Source organism: Crotalus tigris, unplaced genomic scaffold, assembly GCF_016545835.1.
Source record: "Crotalus tigris isolate CLP2741 ecotype Arizona unplaced genomic scaffold, ASM1654583v1 scf7180000017764.6130737, whole genome shotgun sequence".
Taxonomy (NCBI): domain Eukaryota; kingdom Metazoa; phylum Chordata; class Lepidosauria; order Squamata; family Viperidae; genus Crotalus; species Crotalus tigris.
In genome coordinates this window covers 2610607-2637077 of record NW_024096618.1, presented here as the reverse complement: position 1 = coordinate 2637077, position 26471 = coordinate 2610607, and the positions used below count along the sequence as shown (strand labels likewise).

The window sequence follows — 26471 nt, the reverse complement described above, 5'->3', positions numbered from 1 at the left end:
ACCAGTTTGCTAGAATAGAGGTGACTGGATTTTGTGTCCTTTTGTCTCTGCAATACCACCTGGTGTGCTCACACATTTTCATAGCAAAGGAAGTTTGATTGAATTTGTGGAATGGAGCAGATCCAGAGGGATGAAACTAGACTTCAGTCCCCTTCCAAGTGATTGAGGGTGATGGGATGTTTGTTTACTAGCAACAAAAGCTCAGAATGAGTAGTTAACATTTTGATAGGGCTGCAAATTGAGCAGAACTCAGAAATTGCAGAACATTATTTTTAACATTTACCACCACCCACAGTTTAGAGGGAACAGGTTTTTATTAAAAAGAATGTGTGATTAATGATTCACAAGCAGCTATTAGTTATGCAATAAAGCGTATTTGTATATTTTGGGGGGATACACACAAAGAATTACATGCACATGGCCATGTATGAAGCGGTCCATATACAACCTATTACAATAACTGAAGATAAAATAGCTTCCATCCTATTGCACACAGGGTTGGAGAAATGTGTAGTGATGAGCTTGCCATAAAAGATAGGAAAATACTAGAAGCATAGAAAGTGAGGGGGTACCTGGAGGCACTGACCTAGGACAAGCAGGAGGGTAGGTGATTGACAGAACGTTGGTTGCCTTAACTTGAGCAGATGGCAGGATATGGCTCTGAATCTTGCAAGATGCTGGAGACAATGCTTTCCTGTTTAGCAATGATCATCTGTATCATATAAGTGGTGATACTACACTGGCATGGCTTCTTACTTTCATCCTTCTTCCTTTTTTGGGTTATCTACAGTATAAATGTAAGTTATATGTTCCTCAGAGCAATACTGAGGTGGAAAGAGCAAGTGATAGATAGACAAGGTTACAATTACCTCTTTCCTTGCTTGAACTAATAAGGAAAGACGTTAAAAACTTAGAGGAATAAACTCTTCCATTCCCAAGTAAACCTCTGCAACCTTCATCTCCGGCAGCATTTAAGCTTAGGTGAAGGCTTTCATTGGCAGCAAGGGTGCTCTTTTGCTGAGTTTAAAGGCTTTGCAGTGGCAAACTGGTTTGATCAATCTTGTGAAGTTTCATTTGAAATGGCGAGAAGTTTCCTGCATACCCCAGCCCTGTCCTGTGAGTGATTGCTAGCCAGTCAGATGTTGTTTAGGGAGTGCCTGTCACTGCCTGGACTTCACTTAAAACAAAGACATGAAAAATATAGCCAACATTCTTGGGAGGCTGTCAAGAGATGCCTAGCAACTCCACCAATGTTGCTGTCATAAAAAAATTATACATTCCAGTGCAGAGGCAACTGAGTCATCTCAGTGTTGGATGAAAGCTTTCAATGGTTACCATAGTTAACTCGGAATTGTATGAATTGAGTACCTTTGTTTCGGTGCCAGGGTTTTATATTTGACTAGTTCATCCATTGCACTAAACCATAATGTTATTTGCTACCTTTTGTTCAGGATGAGGTATATATTCAATGCTGTGGCCTGTCTGCTATTATTTCTGGCTCAGCGTTAAGTAACCCCAGGCATTTGGTGGCTTATTCAAGAAACCCTGGTGAATGAATGAAATTCTGGTTATTTAATGAAATAATAGTTTAGAATGAAGTGGGGGACCAATCATTCCATTAATTATTCTTCCCCCCCCCCCTTTATCTGCCAGATTAGAAAAGAAGGAAAGTGCTCGTGATGCCATGGAGTCTCGGAAATCAGAAACAGCCAAACGTCTGGCTACATTAATCTCAGGCCTGGTGGAGTGCATGTGCTTTGCAGGTGTCATTTTTGGGTGGACATCGCTGGTCTTTGTCTTCAAACATTTGAAGTACTTTGAGAACTATTGTGAGTCAGCCGCCAATGCAACCATCAATCAAACAACTCAAGGTATGATCTGAGAAGACCCGAGGGGGAAGGTATTTTATCCTTTGTGCATTTATAAAGGTTAAATGAGCAACTAGTTTCATACAGCCTTATGGTGAGAACATGCTACTTGTAACTCTCTCCAACCAAGTTCATCACCCTGAAATAGGTCCTGTCAATTGCTTGAACCTTTAAAAAACATTCCACCAGGGCAAAAACTGAAGATAGTTATCAACCCAATGGCCCATCACAATATGTCGCCTGTGGGCTTAAATTCTGCTTGATGCTTACTAAAGTCTTCTCCTTAAATTTAATAACAGCAGTTGGCTTAGTGGTGCCACCGTGAAGGGTAAAAGGGTTTTGAATAGGAAACCTTTCAAGTCTCCTTGCATCTCTTACTCCAGAAGAGAACTGTTGGCTATTAAAAGTACAGAGTTGATGGGTTGGACAAGGAAACCTGGAGAACCAAAAGCCAAATGTATCAGTATGGAAGATAAGACATAATAAACATCTGCTTGTGGTTTTATGTGGCATTAGGGATTACTCTTAAATTTTCTCACTAATTTACAGGCTGTGCAGCTCAGGATGAACAGTTCTCTCTCATCTTCACCATTGGCTCCTTCATGAATAACTTCATGACCTTCCCTACTGGCTACATCTTTGACCACTTTGGCACCACAGCAGCCCGTCTGCTTGCCATGTAAGTGCTGGATACACAACTCACTCCCTGTCTTTTTTCTCAAGGATACCTGATGCCAAAGAACCAAAGTGGAATTTCGGGCACACCTTTGTTCTTTAGTAATTGCATTATAAGAACTTGGCAGATTCTTTGATCAGATAAGAACCTGCTGAATTCCTTCCTGTCTTGCAAACTTAATCCCCAGGACTGAAAGCTTTCCTTTTGAGAGGGAGAGCTTAGGCCAAAAAAAAAAAAAAAAAGAGGCAACCTAAGCTCTGAGACTGTCAACAACAGCCATATGCTTGCATGTGTGTGGTTCTTGGAGCAGCACCAGTTTCCTTCTCTCAGTTTGCTGATTGTGATGATGATGATAATAATAATAATAATAATAATAATAATAATAATAATAATAATAATAATATTAATGGCTTCCACCATTTTCAGGTGGGAAATGCATGGAAATTACAGGGTCAATTATACAGTACGCTTAAAAAAATTTTCTTGATTCCTAAATCTGGAAAACTAGCCTTCTCCAAACATGTAATATGGCCTCTTGTATTATCACTCCATGATTATGGTCTTCTCCCCTACCCCATATAAAATTTTGAGAGCATTCCTTTGCTTCCAAAATATTGCCCATCAAATGTGCCTCAAAAAATCTTCAGTCTTTGCTGCCTGATTCAGCAATGAAATGGGCTGGGAAGTGTTGAATGCTGGCACATTTCCCCATGAGAAGTGGGGCTCCTCTGCAGGGACACTTGAGCTGGATCTGTAGTTGTAGCAAATGACCTTGGGGCATGCTGAGGTATCCATATGGATTGCACTCTTCAGTCTGTGCATGGAGGGCATCATTATTTTGGATGGCTTCTTTGCTCAAAGACCACTCTGCAAAGAGTGAAGTGGAACATTATGGAAGGAAGCTCTAGTCCACTTCTTTTCATATTATAATGGGAAGCCTTTGATAATGCAAGACACATTAAAATTGTCCCACCGTCTGAAACAGTTAATCTATGCTTGCTGTATGCATGGAGCAGGCTTCGGTGATGGAAGAGATAAAGTTCCTTCCGTTCAGCATATGGTAACAGAAGGGAACTATGATGATCAGAAATTCTCTGCTGTACATATATAAAAATGTGCGCTCTCTCTCTCTCTTTTTTCTCTCTCTCTCCCTCCCTCTCTTCCTCCCTTCCTCGCTTTTCCAGTCTATCAGAACTGCCAGACAGCTGAAATGATAACTGACTATTATCTCTGACAACCCAGGCGGCCTCTATAAGCCCAGAGAACTGGGTTGTTGTTTTTTTTATATAATACTCATCTCCACAACATTCATCAATAGTTTGCTACCATTTTTTGGGTGGGGAGCTGCACCCTAAGAAAGTAGAATAGGAACTGCACTATTCCTCTCCCCTTATAATGATGTGTCTAAAGCATAAGTTCTTTATTCATCATAGTCATTTACTAAATGGAACTGGATATTCAGAGATAAATGCTTCTGATTTTGTTAGTATGTTTGGCATATTTTAATTGTTTCATAAAAACTTGTGTAGGAAAAAGTAAAGATAGAAATGTGAAAATTCATAGGAAATAACATAATTTAGAACCATTCCTTCCACATTTGTATAGAAATTATTAATAAAAAGATTGAATGGAGAACTCAGGACTGATCCTCATGGAACTCTGAGATATCTTTGTGATGCTTATATCCTACTTCAGTCTTAGCCCTTCACCCAACTTTTGGGGAGAGAAGACTGAACCAAAATATGAGTTTCCCTTCTGCCTTTTCTTTTTGCTAGCTGTTAGTGTTGCTTTGATGTTTACTGAGCAGCTGGAATATGGACTGATTACCTTTTCCTTTTGCCGTGAATATAGTTAAAGAAATATTTTATTATATTTAACTTCTTTTATTAACCTTATTTTTCTTTCTTTCATGATATCAGCTCTGCTGTTCCTGACTACCTGCTTGTGTGACCTGGTCCTCTTTCCATTTTCTATATTAATCTTTTTTATATTTAGATTTTCACTAAACTGTGTTGGGTAGCTACACTGATTTCTTCTGATATATATCATTTCCCCCCTTCATTGCAATTATTTATTTTTAGTTATCTCTTAGGAATTCCCATTGTTCCTGAACAACTTTTTTATATATATATAAATTTTTATTCATAATACAATTAAAACAACAATGGACAGACATGACATTCCAGAGTGAATTTGTTCCTGAACAACTTTTAAAATAGTTTATTCAAAGCAATCTTTTTTGAAATTCAAGATGGAGGTTTGATTCAACTTAGTTAAATTTCCTTCAAAAATCAAGAATTCCAAGAGTATAAAATTTCCCCAATGCGCCTACTAATTTTATTTCTTCAGCTAATTCCTCTCTATCTATTAGTATCAAACTAAATGGAAATTCAGTGCCACAAAAATAGGACTCTCCATTTTCTTAGCCAGTTTTAGCATGCATTAAATAAAGGCTGTTGATGGCAGGACTGACTGGGAGAGAAGGTCAATAGCTGGGAATCTGATCCAGTTGTCTGTTAACAAAGTGTGTTGATCAATTAGGAGTTGTAGTGAAGAGGACCGTTTCCCTTGTGTGATGATAAAAGAGTCGAGATTTTGAGCCATGTTAATTTGTATCTACAAAGCGTCTCCTCTCTTTCAATTGTGCCAGACCTCATCTCAGCTTATGCAGCTGAAAGGCCAAGGGTTCCTGCATGACTACAATCCAGGAAGCTGGTATTTGCTGTGGCTGCACTTTAAGTTCCTTAATTGACTGCAAGTATTAGTGGAGTGAGCACAGTTATGCATCTCATGTGAATGGACTGATTAACCGCATGCAAGAGGGCAATGCTGAAGAGGCTATTTCCACCCCCCCACACAAACACACTTTCTTCCCGGCTGTAGCAAGGCACGTAACCAATTTCCTGGAGCTGGGCAAGTCTTCTGGAAATATTCACCTGCTCATGCAAAGCATGGTGAGGAAGACTCTTTCAAGGCCCACACCATTCCAGGTGGCAGGCCTGGGTCTGCATTCCAGTGGTGGGTGAGACCTGAGCAAAACAATACAAACCCTTGCCTCACATTTAAAGTATCACTAAAAGCCTTTCAGAATAAAGATAAAAGATGCCAGTCCAGTCTTGCCAAGGCTGAGAAACAAAGCAAATAAGGAAACTGTGTGAATTTTGGAGCAAAACAATTATTTCCTGCAAAAAATAGCTATTTGCAGGCTATTCCCCCCCCCCCCACAAGTAGCTCTATCAGCCAAATGTTAGCCCCTTTGATTTTAATGGGAGCATCTAATATATGCTGCAGTGCATTTTCTATTAAAAATAAGCATGGTTGAGAAGTGACTTGGCTTGACTAGCTCGCTTTTATAGAATTCTAGGCCAGGCTTCTATTAACTATACCAGTGATGGCGAACCTTTTAGAGATTGAAAGCCCAAACTGCAACCCAAAACCCACTTATGCATTGTCGAGTGCAGGGTGGGTGTGGCCCATTGGGTGGGCATGGCCCATTGGCTGGGTGTGGCTGTGGTGGTAACAGCAAACTGGATGGGACTAAAAAGTTCAATCAATCAATTCCAACTTTGCAAGATCTTTTTTTTCCCGCGAGAAGTTGAAATTGACTGATTGAACTTTTTTGGGGGGGGGGAACATGGCGGAGGCCTAAAGTGAAAAGGTTTTATAAAACCCAGCTGAAGGCCTAGGATTGGGTCAATGGCGCGCGTGCCCACAGAGAGAGCTCTGAGTGCTGCCTCTGGCACCTGTGCCATAGGTTCGCCACCACTGAACTATACAAAGGCAGTTTGAAAACACAATTAATGCTGGTCATGAAGAAACCACCCCTGACAATGTAAAGAGTATGTTTTACTTTTCTTTCTGGGAGCTTGTGCCAATAGCTTGAAAGAGGTACTGTAGCAGTTAGGTGGGAGCAGTTTAGTTTCGCTATGAAAGAGGCAGCCTTTGTAGCTACCCAGCATTAGCAAAGCATCTGTGAGTCAAGTCAAACTGCTTCACTGCCAGTGAATGAAAGATGCAGAATGCAGCTGGGGGCGGGAGCAGCATATGAAATGGAAAAGGTTACAGTGGCTCCTTTTATGGTGCCAAAATTAGCAAAACTCATGTCAGAGACATGAGACCAATACTTTAAAAGCGAAACCCTCCAGTAATACCCTTTTAAAAATCCCTTTAATGCCCTTAGAAACTCTCCCAAGCAGAATGGAATGGCTCCAAACACCAAGTTTGGACTGGCCAGGCTGAGGAAAGTGCTCAGTCACTGGTAGGCAAACCTCCTTGCAGGTTTCCCATGGTGTAGAATTAAAGAAAGTGTTACTTCTAAATCAGAGGCAGGACTGGGAGAGAGGCCTGGAGGGGTGGAGGCAGAAGGCGCCTCCACCCCTCCAAATGCATGCAGCCTGAATACAACCACTTCAATATGGTAGACAGTTTGGGACATAGGGATTGTGCTAAAAGCTTTTTGGAAAAGGAAGATGGGTGAAGACATCTGTTTGTACCCTTCTTGATTCTATTGCTGATGTTCAAGTGGATTAAACAATCCATTTCAATCTGTAGAAAAGGAGGACAACCTTTCCTTTGGAATTACTTATGGGAGCAAAGAAGGGCCGTGGAAGAGTCAAACAAGGAGCTACATAGCAGACCCCACAGAAGAAAGAATGAAATTCAGGGCATCTGCCTTTCACTATAAGTTCGTAGGAGCCCAATGAGGTCTGTGGTCAGCAGAGTATTCCCAGGACTAAAGCAACCGGATGATGTTTGTAGCCACCTTTTGTAGGTAGAAAAATTAAATCATTAGTTTAGGAGGGGACATCATACTAGACTGTTGGAATGAGTTGGAATTAGGATGGCAAATTGTGTAGGCTTTCTGAAGAGCAAACACTGGAAATAGCTTTAGTGTGAAAAAGGTCTCAAAATGGTGAGGAAGAGAGAGAGGTTTCCTAATCCCAAGTTAATGCATCCGATGCTGCTAATTGCAATAATTAGACCCATTGGATTCTATAGATCCATTGAGTCCAGCTTCCCTGGATGAATGCAGAGGTGCTTGCTTCTGTGTGCTGCTGCTTTTTCTCAGTTATATACTGAAATATAAAGGGCCTTTGACTCATTTTCATAGTGATCCGGCAAGTCATGTCTTTCATTATTATTGCCAGCCTAAAAATAGGGGCTTCAGAAAAAGGTCAGAGAGCCCAGCAAGTGTCTTTTGCAAGTTCTCAATGAGGATACTGTCTTCAGAGGCACATTTTCAAGTCCACCATTTCATTCTTTCCCCCAATGTTTGTTGGGGAAGTAGGAGAGAGAAGGGGAGGTAAAAACCCCTCTTCACTTCCCCACCCATTACTGGATTGCTCAATTTTCCTTGAGTCTGCTCTTTGTACAAGAAATTATTGCTTTCACTCCCTTGATCTGTCTAATAATCAAATCACAGACTATTGCATATTTATTGTGGTTTCAGTAAATGTTGCAAGAATAAAGTAACAATTCCCCCTCCCCCTCCCATTGGGTAACTGCATGAAACATTCTCAGTGTGGCAACACAGTACAGTACTGAGGATATCTGAAATTAGCTAAGATGGTTAGGTTTGTTTCTGTTGCAAAAGCATTTGAGAATTGAAATTCATCTTGGTCTTTCTTAGTGGTTAGGTGTAACTCACCATTCTGAAGATGTGATATTACTGAGTGAAAATACTATATTTCAAATATGTATTTTTCTCAAAATTTAATTAGTACTAAGTTGCACTGTAGTAGGAATGACACTAAACTGTTGACATGAATGTGAACTAGCCAGTCAAAAGGTTCTCAACCATTTTTTTTGTTTGTTTAAAAGTTACAGGTAAAATGTATATGATTGACTGCAGTTTTTACTTTCCCCTGCAGTTTTTATATATCTAGCTAGAGCTGGGATGGCAGATTAATTATTTGGATGACAGCAGGGATTGGTGGAGAGGAATTAACTCTTTCCTTTCCTTCAATGACCCAAGAAATTCATTACTTTGTGAAGAAATCCATCTAGTGGTAACAATAAGTAAGCTCCACTCAAAGCAAATAGCAGTTTCAGAAACAGGTTTTTCTTCTTAATTAGGGGAGCAAAGGGTTAAACACTCTAGAGACTTGCTGTGAAACAATCTTGGTAGCTGATACTTTTGCTCTTTTATCATGTCTTCATACAAAGTGATATTTAACTTGCATGCTGAAGTTTGTGTGAAAGAATTCCTATGTGCTTCTTGTGTTGGCCGAAGATGACTCAGCAATCATTTGTTGAGAACATGAATGCATAATGCTGTCCTCAGCCTAGCCTCTGCCCATCATAAAGACAGTCTCTGTTTGTCTTTTCTTTGCTTGGTGGAAAAAGTGGTGTTTTCAAAATTCTCCAAGCACAAATACATTTCCTGGTATGTATTTCCAACACATCACCAGGACCAGATGGACTACACCCCAAGGTTCTGAGGGAACTGGCAGATGTGATCTCAGAACCACTGAACTATATTTTTCAAAGATCCTGGAGCACTGGGGAACTACCAGAGGACTGGAAAAGAACTGATATAGTTCCCATCTTCAAAAAAGGAAAACAAAATGGATCCAGGAAACTACAGACCTATCAGCCTCAACAATGCTAAGCTGCATTAACAGAGGGATAGAATCAAGATCACGTGAAGTGTTAATACTACTTTACAATACCTTGGTAAAGCCACACTTTGAATCAAATTTTGGTCACCACGATGTAAAAAAGATGTTGAGACCTAGAAAGACTACAGAGAAGAGCAACAAAGATGATCAGGGGACTGGAGGCTAAAACATATAAGGAACAGTTGCTGGAATTGAGTATGTCTATTTAGTCTAATGAAGAGAAGGACGAGGGGTGACATGATAGTAGTGTTCCAATATCTCAGGGGTTGCCACAAAGAAGAGGGAGTCAAGCTATTCTCCAAAGCACCTGAAGGCAGGACAAGAAGCAACAGATGGAAACTAACCAAAGAGAGAAGCAATCTAGAATTAAGGAGAAATTTCCTAACAGTTAGAACAATTAATCAGTGGAACAACCTGCCTCCAGAAGCAGTGAATGCTGGAAATTTTTAAGAAGAGACTGGACAGCCATTTGTCTGAAATGGTATAGAATTTCCTGCCTGAGCAGGGGGTTGGACTAGATGACTCCAAGGTATCTTCCAACTTTATTATTATTATTATTGTTGTTGTTGTTGTTGTTGTTGTTGTTGTCTATTGACTAGTGTGTGCTGTTGCAAGCCAGCCACGCTGTCTCTCCTCCAGACACTGGTACCTGCTCTTCATGGGCATCTAGTCTGACACCCCTGATCTAGGACTACCTGTAGTTACACAGTTTGGGAAACTTGGATAAATTTTACTGATTTTGTAGTTCAAATTAATACTGTCAGATACAGACAGTTTCTTGTCTCTGCCTGTCATCCTATTATGGCATATCCCATGTAATTGTTGTAAGATATTGTCATTTTGCACACTTTGTGGAATATTCATACAGTAGGCATTGCAATCACTTATGACAGGAGTCACCTTGCAACACTTATTGATTGGGATATTTGGTACTTGGTGGTGAATTTACTAAGAGTTTGACTAGTTCCCTCTTGTCCACCAATCTTTAGTCTTTTACAAGGCTGATACATCTCTGTGCAGAAAAAAAGGCCCATCTGAGAAGCAACTGAAGTTCAATCAGGAGTTCCACTCTATATTTATCCTCCAGCCCCCACCACTTCCAATGTATAGCTGAGATGTTTTTGGACAAATGTCTACCAGTCTCAGAGAAGATTGGTAAGCTGGTTGACTCTTCTTCCTGTTGTTTGGACTTTCAGAAGAAGAGAAGAGAACTGATTTTAGAAACACATAACCTGACATGTTACTGAGTGCAGAACATCTCCAACCAGATGATAGGTCATTCGGGCTTTGCACTTTGCATTACCTCAAAGCTCCCATCCTAAAGTTCCACTAGCCAGATGAGACTTCGTGCACTGGACGTTCAGAGAGGCTGCTTCTGGCATATCCAGGAGCTGAGTGGAAGCATCAGAAGAGGCTCTGTTGAAACTGCCAGAGGCAGCCTCAGCAGTGAAGGAGGCAACTACTTTGCTTTGCTTTCAGAAATATAAACTGGATGTTATTTTGTGAACAGTTTCAAAGTGTGCTACATGTGAAACTTCATGATAGCTTGTACTAATCATATGTACGATACATTACTAATTAGCTTAAACTAGCATTTAGCCCCAAAGTGTACTTGCCTGCTCACTTCTCCCATTTCTTTTAATTTCAATCTTATGTTCTCTTCCTTGGTCAGCATAGTTTCTTTCATTCTCCCTGAGTATTTCCAATATCCTCAATCCAAAACTTCATTTTACTGATACATCTGCCTGACCAGTTGACCTTCTTCTTCTAACAATGCCCATAATTGCCACAACTACCTACCATATCTACTGACCTACCTATCTAGGTTAAGGATGGAAAGCTGGAGAAGAAAGCCACAGTATCTGGTGGAGATGAAGTGAAAATATGCTACAACTTCATATACACTCACAGCTCAGGCTCTCCTTTTGTTTTCCAGATCCTCCTACACCACTGGTACTCTCCTCATTGCATTTTCTTCAGCAGGTGAGTGCTTCTGATGAAGATCCCACTTGACCTCACTAAACATGTGTTGATATCCATGCCAGTTGCCAAGGTCCCAAATTCTGATCATGTGACTGCAGAGGCTGTGTGATAGGCATAAGTGTAAGAACTGGTAATAAGTCATTTTTTTCCAGTGGTGTTGCAACTTTCAAAGGTTGCTAAATAAATGGTTGTAAGTCTAGGACAGGGGTGTCAAACTGCCGGCCCGCAGGCCAGACGCATAAACCAGCAATGGCAAAACTGGCCCGATACGTTGCGTGATGTCACATGACATCGCGAGTTTGACACCCCTGATCTAGGACTACCTGTAAGTTACACAGTGTGGGAAACTTGGATAAATTTTACTGATTTTGTAGTTCAAATTAATACTGTCAGATACAGACAGTATCTTAAAAGTTAAACAGAAAAGGAAATACTGTACTGCCAGGTTTTCTTTCATATAAAGGTGCTGTTTTTTTAATTTTTCTTTAATGCGACTACTAAAAACCCCCAAGATCCTTGTTCTCCCTATTCTATTAATTCATCCTTAACTTAAGGCAATTTAGTGGGTCCAACTAGTGATAGTGGACCATGGAGTTAAGGGTAGAACATAGAATGCCTTGGTAACTGGTTAATAATGGCCATGTTTAAACTAAATGTTGTTGGCTAAATGAGAGGTAATGGCTATCCGTTTACTGTTCAAAGCTTGATAAGTAGTTAGATATGAAGGATATACCATATCCTAGCTTATCATTGTGCTATTCTTTGAATCAACGTGACTGGGATTTATCTTAATGTTCATTTATACATTTATCTTGAAAGATTACAAGGTGTCCAACTAGATGGGTGCCTCTTGAGAAATAATTCTACTGTATGTGTTTTGTTGAGAGCTGGCACTAGCATTCCACAAAAGTCATGTGCATTGTCTAGCTCACTTCTGCTCATGCACATCTGGCCAATAATTTTTGCTAATATTTATCAAAAGACAAAGGCAGGACAAAGACTGTGGGCTCATGCTTTTTATTAGTAATTTCTCAGAACTGGTATAAAATATATGTTGCTACAGTTTTCTATGCTCCATACTATGTACACTGGGAATTGTTAGGTTGGGAGAGCCAATATATGAATGGCTTTTCTTGCACTAGCACAACTGATTTTCTAGTTCTGTGCTGTGAATGAATACGGAAAATGGGCAACAATACTTTGAAAAATAGATTATCTATATCTTGGTTTTTCTTCTTTCCAGCCACTGCAATAATGTTGTATCCAGCATTGACATTTATCTCTGTTGGTGGAATCCTTCTCATTCTCACAAATATGCAGGTTTGAATTTCTTCCCTTATGCAGCCTACTGGGGAGGCATTCTGGGAAAGAACTTTGGAGGGGAGGCATGGATAAGTCCAACCACAACAATTTTTACTTGGGTGGGGGGAGATCCCAGAGATATCTTTATTTCCTCTTTTGGGATATTCAAAACAAATTGGGAAAAGAGAACCATTATGTCATTTTCCTACATGTTCAGAATGTATCAGGCTAGTCTGGACATAAAATCCCATGAAAGGTGGGCACAGGCATAGAAGAAATCTATTTTATAAATTGCTTATTCTTTCATAGCATCTAATTTTTTATATTCTAGCCTAAGTAGAACTGAAGGGGATTGGCCCTTTTCATTTATTTCTCCAGATTGGGAATCTGTTTGGAAAACATCGGTCCATCATCATTACCCTCTACAATGGAGCCTTTGATTCTTCCTCAGCTGTATTTCTTATCATCAAGGTTGGTGAGAAAGGCTTTTCCAGTTTGTTTTGCCTCCCATATCAATTTATCTTTAATTTTAAAAAGGTTCTATCTTTGGGCTTTACTGCCTTGTTGCTGTTTTTGGTGGGTGCGGGATCACCATCTTAGGCACAAAATTTCCTCATTGTCCTTATCTGTAGCAGTAAACCATGACCTTAGACCCATCTAAATTATCAGCACTAAATGAATTAGCACTAGCTGATAATTGGATTAGACATTCAAAGAAACAGCCTACTTCAAAGCAAGCCAGGCTGCAACCTTAGGACTGAAGCTAAGACATAAGGAGAGCACGATCATGGTGTGGAGGACTATAAGAGTGGAGAATCTTGCCTCCAGCAGATTCATTTTCTCATTAAAGGACAAGATCAGGCTGATTTGAAAATACTGTACATTTCTGCACAGATTAGCCATGCATACCCAAGAGCGTTAGTTGTATGCAGACAGCTCCTTTGCTAGTGGGCATTAGAGAAAGGTCACTGTTTGCATTTGGCCATGAATCTGGGACATTTTCACCATTAATGCTGTTAACAGCCAATTGACATACCAAAGTCACCTCTCTGCATTCAGGTAGTCCATGTGAGGCAGAGCAGAGTTTGCAGCCAAAATGAGACAGTTGCCCATTTCATCCTTCTTGGTAGTGGTATTGGTTCTTCTCCAGTGAAAATCAGTCTTGCGGATCTCTGACTTTGAGCAAAAGATTATGAGAGAAAGAGGCTCTACATCCCTTTTCCTTTTGCCATTTGTTTGGGAATAGGGAAATATCTAGGTTTAGATGGATCAGCCACAGAAGCTCTGTAGGCTTTGGGCCATGACTGACTCTCAGATCAACCTCTTTGATGGGGTTGTTGCAGAGAGAAATAGGAAGAGGGAATGCTATGTATACCATCTTGCATTATAAAATTTGGATTGCTAACAAAGAATTAAGGGAGAATGGAATAGCTATTTCAAACTTTTTAGTTCTCGTCAACCAGACATATTTCTGAGATTCGAACCTGGGCTGTCTGCATGTTAAGGAGCTGTGTTAACCTCTAGACCACAGGCTCTTTCTCACTTTGTCAGCTGTGTCAGGGAGGGAAGAGACGGGGAGGAATTACCTTGAGTGCTTTTTGATGCACCCGTCTACCCAAATATGGGAGAAAGAAATCTTTTGCCTTGTATCAGCTCAAACTAGAGCCATCCACAGGCAGCAGTCGCAAGTGCGACATCATTTATATTATAAAATTTGGACACACACACACACACACACACATACACACACACATTTATTTTCCTTTTGGGCTGAGTAGGCAGACAGCAGGAAGAAAAGCGTAAGGTGGCTTTCCTTCTGTTTAATTTATTATGGGAGAGTCCTTTGCATTTCAGACACAGAGGATGGAAAAGAGGGAGGCAGTTGCCTGTCATACAAAATCTGGTCCTTGTTCTCCATGTAGATCTCAGGAGGGACAGGGAGAGGTTTGCTGTTGAAAGCAGAGTGAGCCTGATTTCAGCAGGAAGTTGCACTTGACGTGAGAGAGAGGATTCTTTGTCCTGTTGTTTCTTATAATTTATGACTCAACTTTCTAAAGCACTTTTGTGACTGAGTTTTGCTTGTAGAGGAGAATAGGAACTGGAGTTTCTGGGCAATTCCCAGCAGAATGAATAGCTAAGGCTGAGAGACCTGATGTAACTGTGCTGTGTGACATGTTGCATTGACTATATCCCCCATCATCCCCACCCTGCTGGCATTATTAATTGGCTGAGTTCACCCAGCATCTAGAGGAGGCTTAAATAAAGTTTAGGATTCAATGTATTGTAATCACCAGACACTATCTTAGCCTGCTGTGGAAAGCAGACCATTTGTTTGGATATAATATGTTGTGTGAACTTTAGTTTTATAAACCTAGGCCTATGATTTAGTGTAGGTATGCACTGCACTTTAGATCTTAAACCAAAATTGTATGCCAGTGGGGAAGTGGGGATACACTGCACCTACCTCCTTAAAGAAATTGCATTTTTTCTTGGGCCCAACAGCCATTTTCTTCCCCTTTGAATTAGAAGCATGTAAAAAAACTCAAACCACCCAGGAAAACACATGAAATCTCATCATTGCTTACATCAATGACCTAGCGTTGCCCTATTTGCATCCTGGTCCCTCTTGCTCTGGCAATGGACCTTTTAAACATGTTCAGTGGTGGTACCAAAAAATTGCCCAACCATTTCAGAAGCTGTCCTCATCTTCTGAGAAGGACCTGTTAATGATCAGGATAGAGCAAATGGAAAGGGGGAAGTAAAGCCTTTCCATCTTCCTTGCTACATTTCTGCAGGAACTCAGGGATTGGCACACACGGTAGGAGCGTTAAAATACAGCCAGCTTATCTTGGAATACGTTGTTTGTCCTCAGCTCCTGTATGAGCAAGGCCTCTCCCTGGGAGCCATGTTCTTCTTCATGTCTGCCTGCAGTGCCTGGCACTTATTTCGCACCTTTTTCCTGATGCCCCGATACCATATTCCTTATCCACTGCCCCCAGGCTATACATATGGGTAAGCAGCACTTCTGTCCGATTGGCAGCTGATTCCTCTGTGTGACTTTCCCAAAATCCTAGTCCCCTCTTATTTTCCTATCATTTTTCTCCAGTTGCTTCTTCCTTTTTCTAGCTATTACCGTGATGCCTGGAATCTTAGTGACCAGAGAACATATTTTAGGGATCTTTAGATTCTCTCAGTTAATCCTATAAAGACAATCCGTCTTTCTGAGTGCTATTTTAGGCATGTACTGTGAAAGCTTGTCCTTGGATTTGTCTAGGGATGTGTTTTGCATCTGATTGTCACTGTACCTTTAACAGCAGTTTGGTGTGCAAAAGTAATTTGAGCCTAGAAAAGCTGCACCAGTAGGTCTATTCTTAACATCCAGCTGCTATTTAAGTTAAAAGACACATCCATGCATTGTTCAGTTAACAATTTTAGATTCATAACTTTTCTTGTGCCTGCCTATTCACCCCAAGCGTTTTTGTTCCTGAGTTGTTGTGTCAAGTTTCTGGCTCAGGTGCTATAAAAATTTCAGAAACATCTGAACTTAACAGTAGAACAGGCAGTCTGCACTGGGATGACTCATGCCATTTAATTGAATTAAGGATGCCTGCAGATTAGATAAGTGTCATTAGCAAGCCAGCCCTCTATATGTTTATTTGCAAATATGGACACTTAATTTCATATTTCATGAAATACATCTCATAATTCTCTAAGCTGACTTTGGATTGATGAAGCCACTTCTTGTGAGTGAAAATCAGGAGGGAAACAAGGGGTGAAGAGGTGAACTCTCCAGTTACTTGCCTCTTCTGGGCTTCCAAGTGGGCCTTTCCTCTACTAATTTCAAATAATCTTTGCAAAGGCATCCTTGGTCTTCTCACCTTGTTTCTGTTCCTGATTGCTCCAGGAGCTTCGCTTCTTCAAAGAGGAGTTGCAGTTACATCCATCTGCATGCCAGATATAGCCTGGCGCTGCTGGTATAGTTCATGCATGATGCTGGGCCGCAATGAGTGAGTTAACTCATCATTCTGTGCCAAAACCAAATAAATCACATTATGCCATTGCATTATATCTGAACCGGGGCAGTCTGTTTAATGGATTTACTTCCAAATAAAGATAGATGTCAGTATCAGCAAGCAGACCAGTAATTCTTTTTCGCCTTTCAGAGATACTAATGCAAAGAAAGAGTAAAGGAAAGCAGTAATTGATCTAGAAAGAACAATTATTAAGTCAAATGTGACACGGAAAGTGATTTGTACCAGAAAACACAATTTTCAGTGTCCCCGAGGCTTTCTCCTGCCTTTTGCTTTGTATGTTTGATTATCCACTTAATGTGTATACATGTTGTAGAATATGTCTTGACGCTGACTAATTTCATTTCAATTTTGCATTTTCATACTATGGTTCAATGGCTTCAAGAATTAATAAAAGCTTACTCGTAAATCCTTTTCCTTTTTTCTGTGCATATATAACATTTGTTAAGTTTTGTACACAAGATGTATGTAGAAATAAGTTCACAAGGCAAGGGAAGAACAAATATTTCCTGTATCTGCAGAATGAACTGTCCTGGGATTTCCCATTCCTACCGCACATATGAGGAACAAGACTCCCCCAAGATCACAGTTGCAGATGAAGCCCAAGACTCAAATAATCTACATCATGAGTCAGCACTCAAAGGAGAAGAAGCTACCATCAAGGAGACAGTTGACAAAGGTAGAGGCTGAGGCAGAATAATAGAAAAACAGAGCTGGAAGGGATCTTGGAGGTCTTCTAATCCAACCACCTGTGGATCTCCTATTTAGCTAGGATTACATTATTTGGAATGGCTGGGCCATTCTTCTGTGTAATTTTTAGGTTCTTCAGAGGCAGCCTTCACTGGACTACACAATTTATCCAGGATTGAGAGATGCTCCTTTTTTTGTATCTAGTTTCCTTTATTCTCCTTCTTTTGCCTCATTCTTTCTCTTTAGAGTTCCACACACGAAGTCAGGTTTGAATTACCCATTTTCTTAGCTGTTAGGCATTGCGGAACATGATCAGCTCCCAAGTCACCATGTGCTTCTAGGCTATTGCAGTCAACTGTTTTTTATGGGTGAGCAGATAGGAAGAATGAGCTCAAATGTCATAATTTTTCACTTTTTATGGTTTCCCCAGGATGTGGGATCTACTACTTGAAGTTCCAGCAAGATATTAATCATATTTAATGTCATGTTACTACGAAATACTGTTTCCTTTTTCCTCCCAGTGACCCTGCTGCAAATTGCTAGTGAGGAACAGCAGCTTTGTACCCTGCCAGCCAATTGATCAGAGGCTGATAGAAAAGTGAGAGGGTGCTTTGCGACTTCATACATTGCAGCAACTGTTACCAAAGGCATAGTTAGTTCAACTTTTGATGTCCTCTGTACCCTAGAACTTATTTCACATACTTTTTAGGTGGGTCTGGTTTGAAGTCAATAGGAATAATTATCGCATCCCTACTTAACCAAACCTTTTCCCCCTGGCATTAATAAAACATAAATCCACATGTGTGTGACTTATAATTATTTAATCCTGGAAGTGCAGTCAGAGAAACAGTAGCAACTAGTCTTCTGTGTGAAGACATTCTGAGTTTGTGATATAATAAACAGACTGGACATAATTCCAGAGTACATCCACTTTTCTTTTTTTAGGTGATGCTGAGACTGGATCAGACGCCAAGCAACCACCTGTTAAATCCTTTTGGAAATGTGCTTTCTCCACGTTGTTTTTCTGGCACTTGATATGGCTGTCAGTGATGCAGCTGCGCCATTACCTCTTCATTGGCACCCTCAATCCCATGCTGACGAAACTCGCAAATAAGGACACCAGCCTCGGTACTGAGGGAACCCAAAGAATTTTGGGGAGGGAAAGTGGTCCTTGGGGAAGAGGAGAGAATAGGAAAAGATACATAATGGCTAATAAATTTAAGGTAAATGAGAAGCAAGCAATAAGAAAGACGACTACGAAAAATGAATAGGGATAGTTAAAGTAAGTATTGACTGGGGCAGCAAATGGAAAATATGGGGAAAAAAACCTGCCAAAGGACACTGCTTTACAATGGAACCGTGAGCCAGAGCCCCATCAGCTTACAGCAAGTTTTTTTTGTGGTCAAGTTGTGGGGGTTTTTTTGTTTTTACTTTTTAAAATAATTTGGGGAGCATAACAGAGTAATTTCAGTTCCTTTCTGTCCTTAATTTGCCACACAAAGCCTAGTTCAATCTTTGAGCAGATGGAAATTGCATATTCCTGCCTTATAAGAAGTATGCAGCTGCTGGGTCCTCATATCTCACTAAACCATGATATGCTTGGTTTTGCCTGAGTAAGTTCTGGAATCCAACCATTTTTCCTCCAAAGATAGTGCTTTCATATAATCATGGCTTAGCATAATGTGCGAACCTTTTAAGTCCCAGAAAGAAAGTTTTCTCCTAAAACACTGCTCTGTTTTATTTATGTTGCCCCCTTTTCTCCCTTCCTGGAACAAAAGGCAGGTGATTTCTCTCCCAAAATGTTCTTCTCTCCTGAGATGATGGGGTCAGGATGTAATCAAACATAGCCTGAGGCCTGCCCTGAAAGCTTTTTTCTGTCTTCGAACAGAGATAAACTGCTGAAATAAGATTTAAATTGTGTCATTTTAAAACTCAGATATAAATAATGGCAGAACTCCGCTGTTGATTGCTAGATAGGACTGGCCAGCAAGCTGAGAGAACTACCAGTCTCCTTTCGTATCATTCTTGTTAGAGGCTTTGTTCCATATCCAAAGGGAGAGTTTTTCTGAGAATTGGATGACCAAAGAGTCAAAACCTGAAAACGTTTTAACCTCATTTAAACACCTACAATGAGTTTCAGAAATAAAAAAAAATACCATTGCATTGGGGAAGTTGCCTTTAGAATGACACTGCAGTTATCTTTGATCTTCTGTGTCTTTTTTTTTTTTTTTAATCCACAGTGAGTAGCTACACCAATGCATTTGCCTTCACACAGCTCTGTGGAGTCCTCTGTGCCCCTTGGAATGGGCTTATTCTTGACTGGCACAAACACAGGCAAAAGAAGGGAGAAGGTCATTCAGGTATGCCCTTTGAATTGTGGGGATTTAGCTTCCAGATTAGATTGCCCTGCCAAAACTTTGGTGCTTGGAGTTCTCCTTGGCTGAATTCTCTCTCTTCATTGCAGGGGCACCAGATCCTATTGCTGATCTCCGTTCTTGTATCCTGTCCCTGCTCATTACAGTGTTACAGTGCCTGGCCTTCTCCATCTGTGCTTCCATTCCTGTGCTGCCTGTGCAGTATGCCACATTCATCTTACAAGTTCTGAGCCGTTCCTTCCTCTATGGAGGCAATGCTGCCTTCTTGGCTATCGCGTAAGAGAAATTGGGAAGGAAGACTTGAGAGGAATGGGGAGTGGAAGGGAAGACTATTGTTAAGCATGACACAGAGTTATCACAGGGGATTATGATTCTGATGAGGAAAAACATCGTCAGTCAGTTCTTGTCTATTGGAAGTTCCATATGTGCCTTTTCCAGTTTTCATGTTTTTACTGCTAATATAAACTGCTAATAAAGGTTAAGATTTCCTCCTGTGTGCATTGCAACTGGCGTGCCCAATTCTCCTCCCCTCTTCTTGCTTTAGAAAAAAGTTCTGCAGTTCATAACATAACCATAACACCCATTTTTTAGATTTTTAGAGTTCTGTTAAGATACCCTTCCAATCTTTATTGAACACTTTATTGGGCATTCTGTTTTTTCAAATGTCTAATAACATAGAAGAACTATGCTAATAACAAGTGGAGACGTGACAGCAGTACTTACACTAACTTATGTGAAAACAGGCATGAGGCTAGATTATTTCCTGTTATTTGTATTTTGCAGAAAATCACAAAGGAAGAAAGTACACTTCTTGGTTCAGTCATATCAAAGCCTGGGCCTTTCCCCAGAGATATCAATTAATTAAATCTGTTGATATATATTTTAATACAGGTAGTCCCTGACTTACAACCACAACTGAGACCAACATTTCTGTTGCTGAGACATTTGTTAAGCGGGTTTTACTCCCTTTTATGACTTTTCCCCCCACAGTTGTTAAGCGAATCAATGCACTTATTAAATTAGTAACACAGTTGATAAGTGAATCTGGCTTCCCCGATGATTTTGCTTGTCAGAAGGTGATCACATGACCCCCCCCCAGGACACTGTAACCATAAATTTAGTCATAAATATGAACTAATCGTTAAGCATCTGAATTTTGATCATATGACCACAGGGGTGCTGTAATGGTTGTGTGAAAAATGGTCATAAGTCACTTGTTTCAGTGATGTTGTAACTTCGAACGGTCACTAAATCAACTGTTGTAAGTTGAGGACTACCTGTACTGTATGTGAATACCCAAATGTCTTTCCTTTTTTTATCATTCTTTTGTGTGAGGGAGCCATGAAACACTGAAGTAGGTTCAAACAAATGCTCTATCTACCTCCTTCATCCTACTAGGGATGCAGAAAGGTCAACAAGGGAGGCTCAGAAAAAGGTGAAGAGCAGTGGCAAGTTGCAATAAAGGCAACAATGAGGAAAAGTCACTTAAAAATGCTGAGCTGATTTGTTCCATAACTTCCCTCCTGCTCACATTTTGTTTTACAGTTTTCCCCTTGAACACTTTGGGAAACTCTATGGTCTGGTGATGGGACTGTCAGCTGTGGTGTCCCTTCTACAGTATGCCTGTTTTGCACTCATCGAAGGCCCACTAAAGGGAGATTCCTTTTATGTAAGTATTCTGTATCCCTTTCCCTGTTGGGATATCAACCATACTCCTGGCTGCGGGGTGTTAGGATCCAGGATACATTACTTGAAAGACTTTTACTAGCTTGGGGAAGTGACCCAAATTCCATTGGAATTATTTTGGTTGAAGCTGGGTGTTTTCATTTTTTCTCCATATCTCCTTCCAGGTTAACATTGCCTTCATAGTGTTAATGCTTCTGGCTTTTGTCAATCCTTTCACGGTGTGGCGGGAATGTAAGCGACGAGAGAAGGAGCAGGCTGCAAGAAAGCCAGACCTGAAGTCTTCCATCTGAGTCCATCCCAGTTTAGACTTTGGGAACCTCACCTAACAAAAGGGGCCCTTACAAAGGCCTATGTGGGAACAAACGTTGTCTCTCTAAATCTCAAGCAGCAAAATAGGTTACAGTCCCACATGATCAGGTGCTCTTAAGTCCTTCAAATTAAAAGGGTTTAACTGTGTCTAAATTTGGGCTGGATTACTAATTCTATGTTTCAAAACCAGATTTAAATACAGTACCCAGTCTCTTTCTCTCTCTCCAGTATTTTATAGAAATTAAAGCCAGATTCATAACTTGGGGGGGTTGGATTTAGAATATATTTCACTGTTATGTATTTTGTCCTTTTTCAGAGATCTATTTTTGTGGATTGTATAAAATTTTAGTATAGAAGCCAATTTATTATTTTTTTCACTTAAAATGTTTAATGAACCAGAACCTGTATTTTTAATGCAACAATATTTTAACCTCCCTTTAAACTTTTGAATATATTGAGAAATCTTCTACTCTCTAGTTTTTAATTATTTAAATATTATAATACTTGTTTCTAATAAACTAAACTACACGCCAGCTTTGAAGAACAAACAAACCAAAAATTAAAGCCCAGGAGTAGCAGGAGAAATTAAGCCATTAAAAAAAATGAATAAAAATCTATCATAAAATCAAGTGTCAGTCAATGAAAGCTATAAGGGCAGGAAACAGGCTCTGGATGATTTTTTTTAAAATAATTGGACCGCAAACATCCAATGTTAAAACAATATCACAAATTAGAGGAAAGTCGGAGTCCATGAATGCTATATATTCTATGACAGAAAAGCAAAAGATTAAAATCTCATTGCTCAGGCTTAGGAACCCAGGACCTTCACTTTGTTTTTTTCCATCTCTAGACACAGAATTCTCAATGTGGCTTTATACATCACGGTCAAGGAACACAGTAGAGTCAGTTACTGGATTAAAAAGCTGCTCCACCCCACCCCCAATGAGTTAGCCTAGATCAGTTAGCCTAGACCAGGGGTCTTCAGGTCTTTTATGATTTGTGGACTTCAACTCTCAGAATTCCTCAGCGAGCATGCCACAAGTCATAAAAGGGCCATGTTTGAAGACCCCTGGCCTAGACTGTGAATCCTATCACATGCTGGAAAACTTCTGCAGAATGGGAGTTGTCCCATACCACAATTTACAGTCTATCAACTACTGTAAACTCAGTTATTCTATTTTGTGGCTTCTGCATTGGAAAGAATAAGCATGGAAAAGTGTATCCTTCACCCTTCAGGTAAAGATTGGAGACGCTGACTCTCTGCCATCCCCACCCCATGTCTCCACATCTTAGAACATTCCTGAAAGCAATTTACAAGTTAATTTTGGTGCAGTCAAGAAGCAAAAGCAAATGGGCGTTACTTTCCATTGGGATCCAATTGCTGATCCAATGGAGTGCAGTATATCAAGGCTCTGTTACAATACTTGTCTTCTACGTTTTCATTCCTTTGAGAGGGTTAAGCCAACTCTGTCTTCTGATAAACAGAGATAGAATCCAAAGTTCTATTAGTTTTTTTTTTTAAGTTGGAAACAAATACCTAGCAAAACTGTGGCCATTGTTTCTTTGATGCTTTGCTCCCATCCTTCATTTTGGAAGGAGGTGAAAGATAACCAAACACTTCATTCCAAGACGTAGAGGCTTAGAAATGTTTCCACAATTATTTATGGCCGAAGAAGAGAGATGAGCTAGTCCATACAAGAAGATGGATGCAATGGAGTGTGGTGAAAACATTGTGTTGGGGTATTCTTTCGCAGGAATGGCAGTGAGAAAAATTGTTTTGACTCTTTCTCCATGTCTTAACTCTCAGAGGTAGAAAATTAGTTAGGATCTTCCCTGAAACATATCTGACTCAGAAAAATCCCCTGCTGACCTACTGGATTGTTTCCAGATGGATTTGAACCTTATACAAGCAAACAAAGGAACAATGCAGCTAGTCCAGTTTTTCCACTCCTAGTAAACTGGAGGAAGGGAAAAACACAGAGCATTAGAAGAAGCTGTGTTCTTAATGCTGAGTAAACATTCTATAAATGAGGCAGAGTAGTTGCATCATGAAAACCTCATCTAGAGAAGATTCTTGTATGTTCTCCAGAAGCATCTCTTCATTTATCCCTTACATTATACCTCTAAATAACCAAGGCTGAAGTTCTTCACTTCAACAGAGTTTATCCATTGCATAATGGCAAGGTTTATTTAACCAAGAGTTATTGAAAAAGCTGCAACTGGTACTAAGTTGTATAATCACAACAGCTGAGTGTATGTAATATGCTAAGCCAAAACTGATAAAACTACATGTTGCCTTATTCTGATAGATCAAACTGGTCATACACTACATCAACCAGCTAGTTAGATCTTCTGAATGTTTAGATGAGGCTTACTCATAGATACAATGGATCTGTATCTTTCCAAATGTTTTATTGTGATGTGCAACTTCATTCTGAATAAACTTAAGATTGAGATGTTTGAGTGTTTTTCCTGCGAGCCCATTATGTGCACTTTCTTAAACGTTGGACATTAATTTGAATTGACTTCATTGTACAGCTACTTTCAATCTCTTTCAAAATAAAATGTATGCATTGTAATTCTTAACCTACTTTGAATCCAAACTGGCCATCTGTTTGTCTGGATAGATGGTACATCAGGAGCTGAAATTCAGAACAGTCTAGGTTTGGCATGGAGGGGAAGAGTTGAATAAAAGAAAGTGAAGGATTCTAGATCAGAGTGCATACTGTTTTTGATGTTAAACTTTTATATCTTCCCCTCATTTAGGTGACCTCTATGTGACCTCAAGCCCGTTCATTTCTTTTTTTAGTTAATCAAGTTTATAAGGCTTTCAAATGCTGGTTGCTTCAGGGGAAAAAAACCATTCCCTGTTGTGCATTCAAAATTTATTTAAACTGAAGTTCTCATTATGTTGTTTAACTATTATCTTCTGTGGAATTGATAATATATACAGTACTGTAAACTGTTATTACAAGGGCTACCTTTCAGACTAGAAACTAATGAAGTAACAGCTTCAGAAATACAGGCAGTTTAAAGTAAATGTTTCTGGATTAATTTGGGACTATTTTGAAATATGCTTTTCTCAGTTTGGACATTTTGGTTTTAATTTAAAGACAATTTGGGTAACAGTGGATGTGCTTGTTTATGTCTATGCTACTTAATATGGTATTAATTAGTTCTCTAAATTAATATATAATTTTAATATGAAAACTGAAAGCAGATTCATGTATTCTAATACAGCCTAGATGTGTATACCACCAATATGAAAAATATGTGGGGTTTTTTTTAGGAGTTAAAGGCAGAATTTGCAAAACCTCTGAATAATTATCCCAGAACTCCTATTTTAAAAATTAAACATGAAATCACAAGCTTATGTTTTTTCATGAGATGGAATGGGAGAATAAAATTGACAAAACTGTGCAAAATTCAGTGATCTTCTAAAAAAGATAGCTTTTTTCATTTTTAGTTTACCCATAACAATATGTGACAGTGCTTATCATCTGAAAATAGATTAGCCCCTGATTAGTATATTCTCCGTAATATGCCTCACATATAATGTCACTCATGCTTCATTTGTGTAATTTTAGTCTCTATATTAGGGCACCCTTGAGTGCTGTGTTGGCCTAGTGGTGAAGACACTCTCCTTTCACTCAGAAGGTTGAGAGTTCAATCCTAGGTAGCGACGGTTGTTTCTCTACTAGGGCTCAAAGAAAAAATATCTACTGCAAACTCTGTGTGATGTCAGGAAGGGCATATGACCAATAAATGCTCAGCTCCATCCATTTCAGGGTCATAAAAAGGGAGTTTTTATTAAGGCACGCCTAGACCACCAGGTTCAGATCAAATCCCAGTTAGCAGTTTAGATAATAGTCTGCTTTACCTTCAATTCAATTCAATCCTGAGCACAAATTCAGGTCTTGCTTTGTAGACCAATGGACTTTTCCACCCTGCTGCTTTAAGTTGTTTGACTCCCATAATAAACTGGAAATCAAGCCAGCTAAGAACTCCTTTTCCAGATTGTAATGACTACATGTGTTTAGACCATAGCAATAATTTAGTGGCCTCTCTAGACCATGCTTACTATGCCCCACAACTGGTAGATTCTTTAGCCTCCCCAGCTAAACTGAGAAAGCAAGCACATGTGGTTTCCATTGATAAGAGTTCATCTGCTCTGTTAAAAATCAATTTAACTTGATTTTTGCAAATAGTTCACCTTTTTGCCAGTCTACTTGAAAAATATATAAAAAAGAGGTTCAGCAGCCCAGGACAAGATGGTGAGACAAAATGGTTTGCAGGGCAGTAACTGATGACCTGGGTGGGGATGGAGAGGATTCCTGCCACAGTGCACAGGAGCCAGTTAGAGTGCAAATCTTTTATGCCATGAACCAGATAGCCCTTCTTGAACTACCCCAAATCAAAGAAATATTATATTTTATGCATAGCAGAAAAAGATGGCTAGAGGTTGTCTTCCTGATTGGTTGGGCACTCAGAGCCGCCTGAACCATGAGATGGGCAGCAAATAAACTTGATAAATAAATAAATAAGAAGATAACATTCCACGTTCCTGCCCCCAGGAGGATACTAGGATTAATATTCGATGCTGGGGCAAAACTGAACATGTGGATCAGCCCTATGTATAACCCATTGACTCATACTGGAATTAACAAATGTTGCTTTGAAGCAATAGAAAGAAAAATTGCAATAAAAGGCAAGTAAATAATACATGTGATGCAAACAGGAGTAGAAACAGGCAATAAACTCCTGCATTTTCTGGCCAGATTCCACAAAATCCAAACTAAAAAGCTTTAGTTTACCTTTCTCTGATTTTGAAAGAGGCTAGCGAAGAGCACAGAGTCTGGAATAATCTTGCGATACATTATTTTGACATTTCTCCCACAAAGTATCATGACTGCAAAATCCCAATAAACTAT

General features: G+C 39.7%; 1 protein-coding gene across 7 annotated transcripts in view; it reads left to right on the top strand.

Moving 5' to 3' along the window:
• SLC43A3 (solute carrier family 43 member 3) overlaps nt 1-24130 on the top strand; it is a 38599-nt gene extending 14469 nt beyond the window's left edge. For 6 of the 7 annotated variants that reach the window (XM_039341182.1, XM_039341180.1, XM_039341178.1 and 3 more), the window contains 12 exons: nt 1654-1871; nt 2418-2547; nt 11101-11147; nt 12391-12467; nt 12828-12920; nt 15322-15461; nt 17002-17159; nt 18116-18298; nt 19411-19530; nt 19635-19821; nt 21091-21214; nt 21396-24130. In XM_039341182.1, the coding sequence (XP_039197116.1) occupies nt 1685-1871; nt 2418-2547; nt 11101-11147; nt 12391-12467; nt 12828-12920; nt 15322-15461; nt 17002-17159; nt 18116-18298; nt 19411-19530; nt 19635-19821; nt 21091-21214; nt 21396-21521 (1572 nt within the window). In that variant the 5' untranslated portion in view covers nt 1654-1684 and the 3' untranslated portion in view covers nt 21522-24130. The remainder of the gene's footprint in view (nt 1-1653; nt 1872-2417; nt 2548-11100; nt 11148-12390; nt 12468-12827; nt 12921-15321; nt 15462-17001; nt 17160-18115; nt 18299-19410; nt 19531-19634; nt 19822-21090; nt 21215-21395) is intronic. The other variant, XM_039341181.1, reaches the window with a different exon arrangement.
• The last annotated feature ends 2341 nt before the right edge of the window (nt 24131-26471 follow it).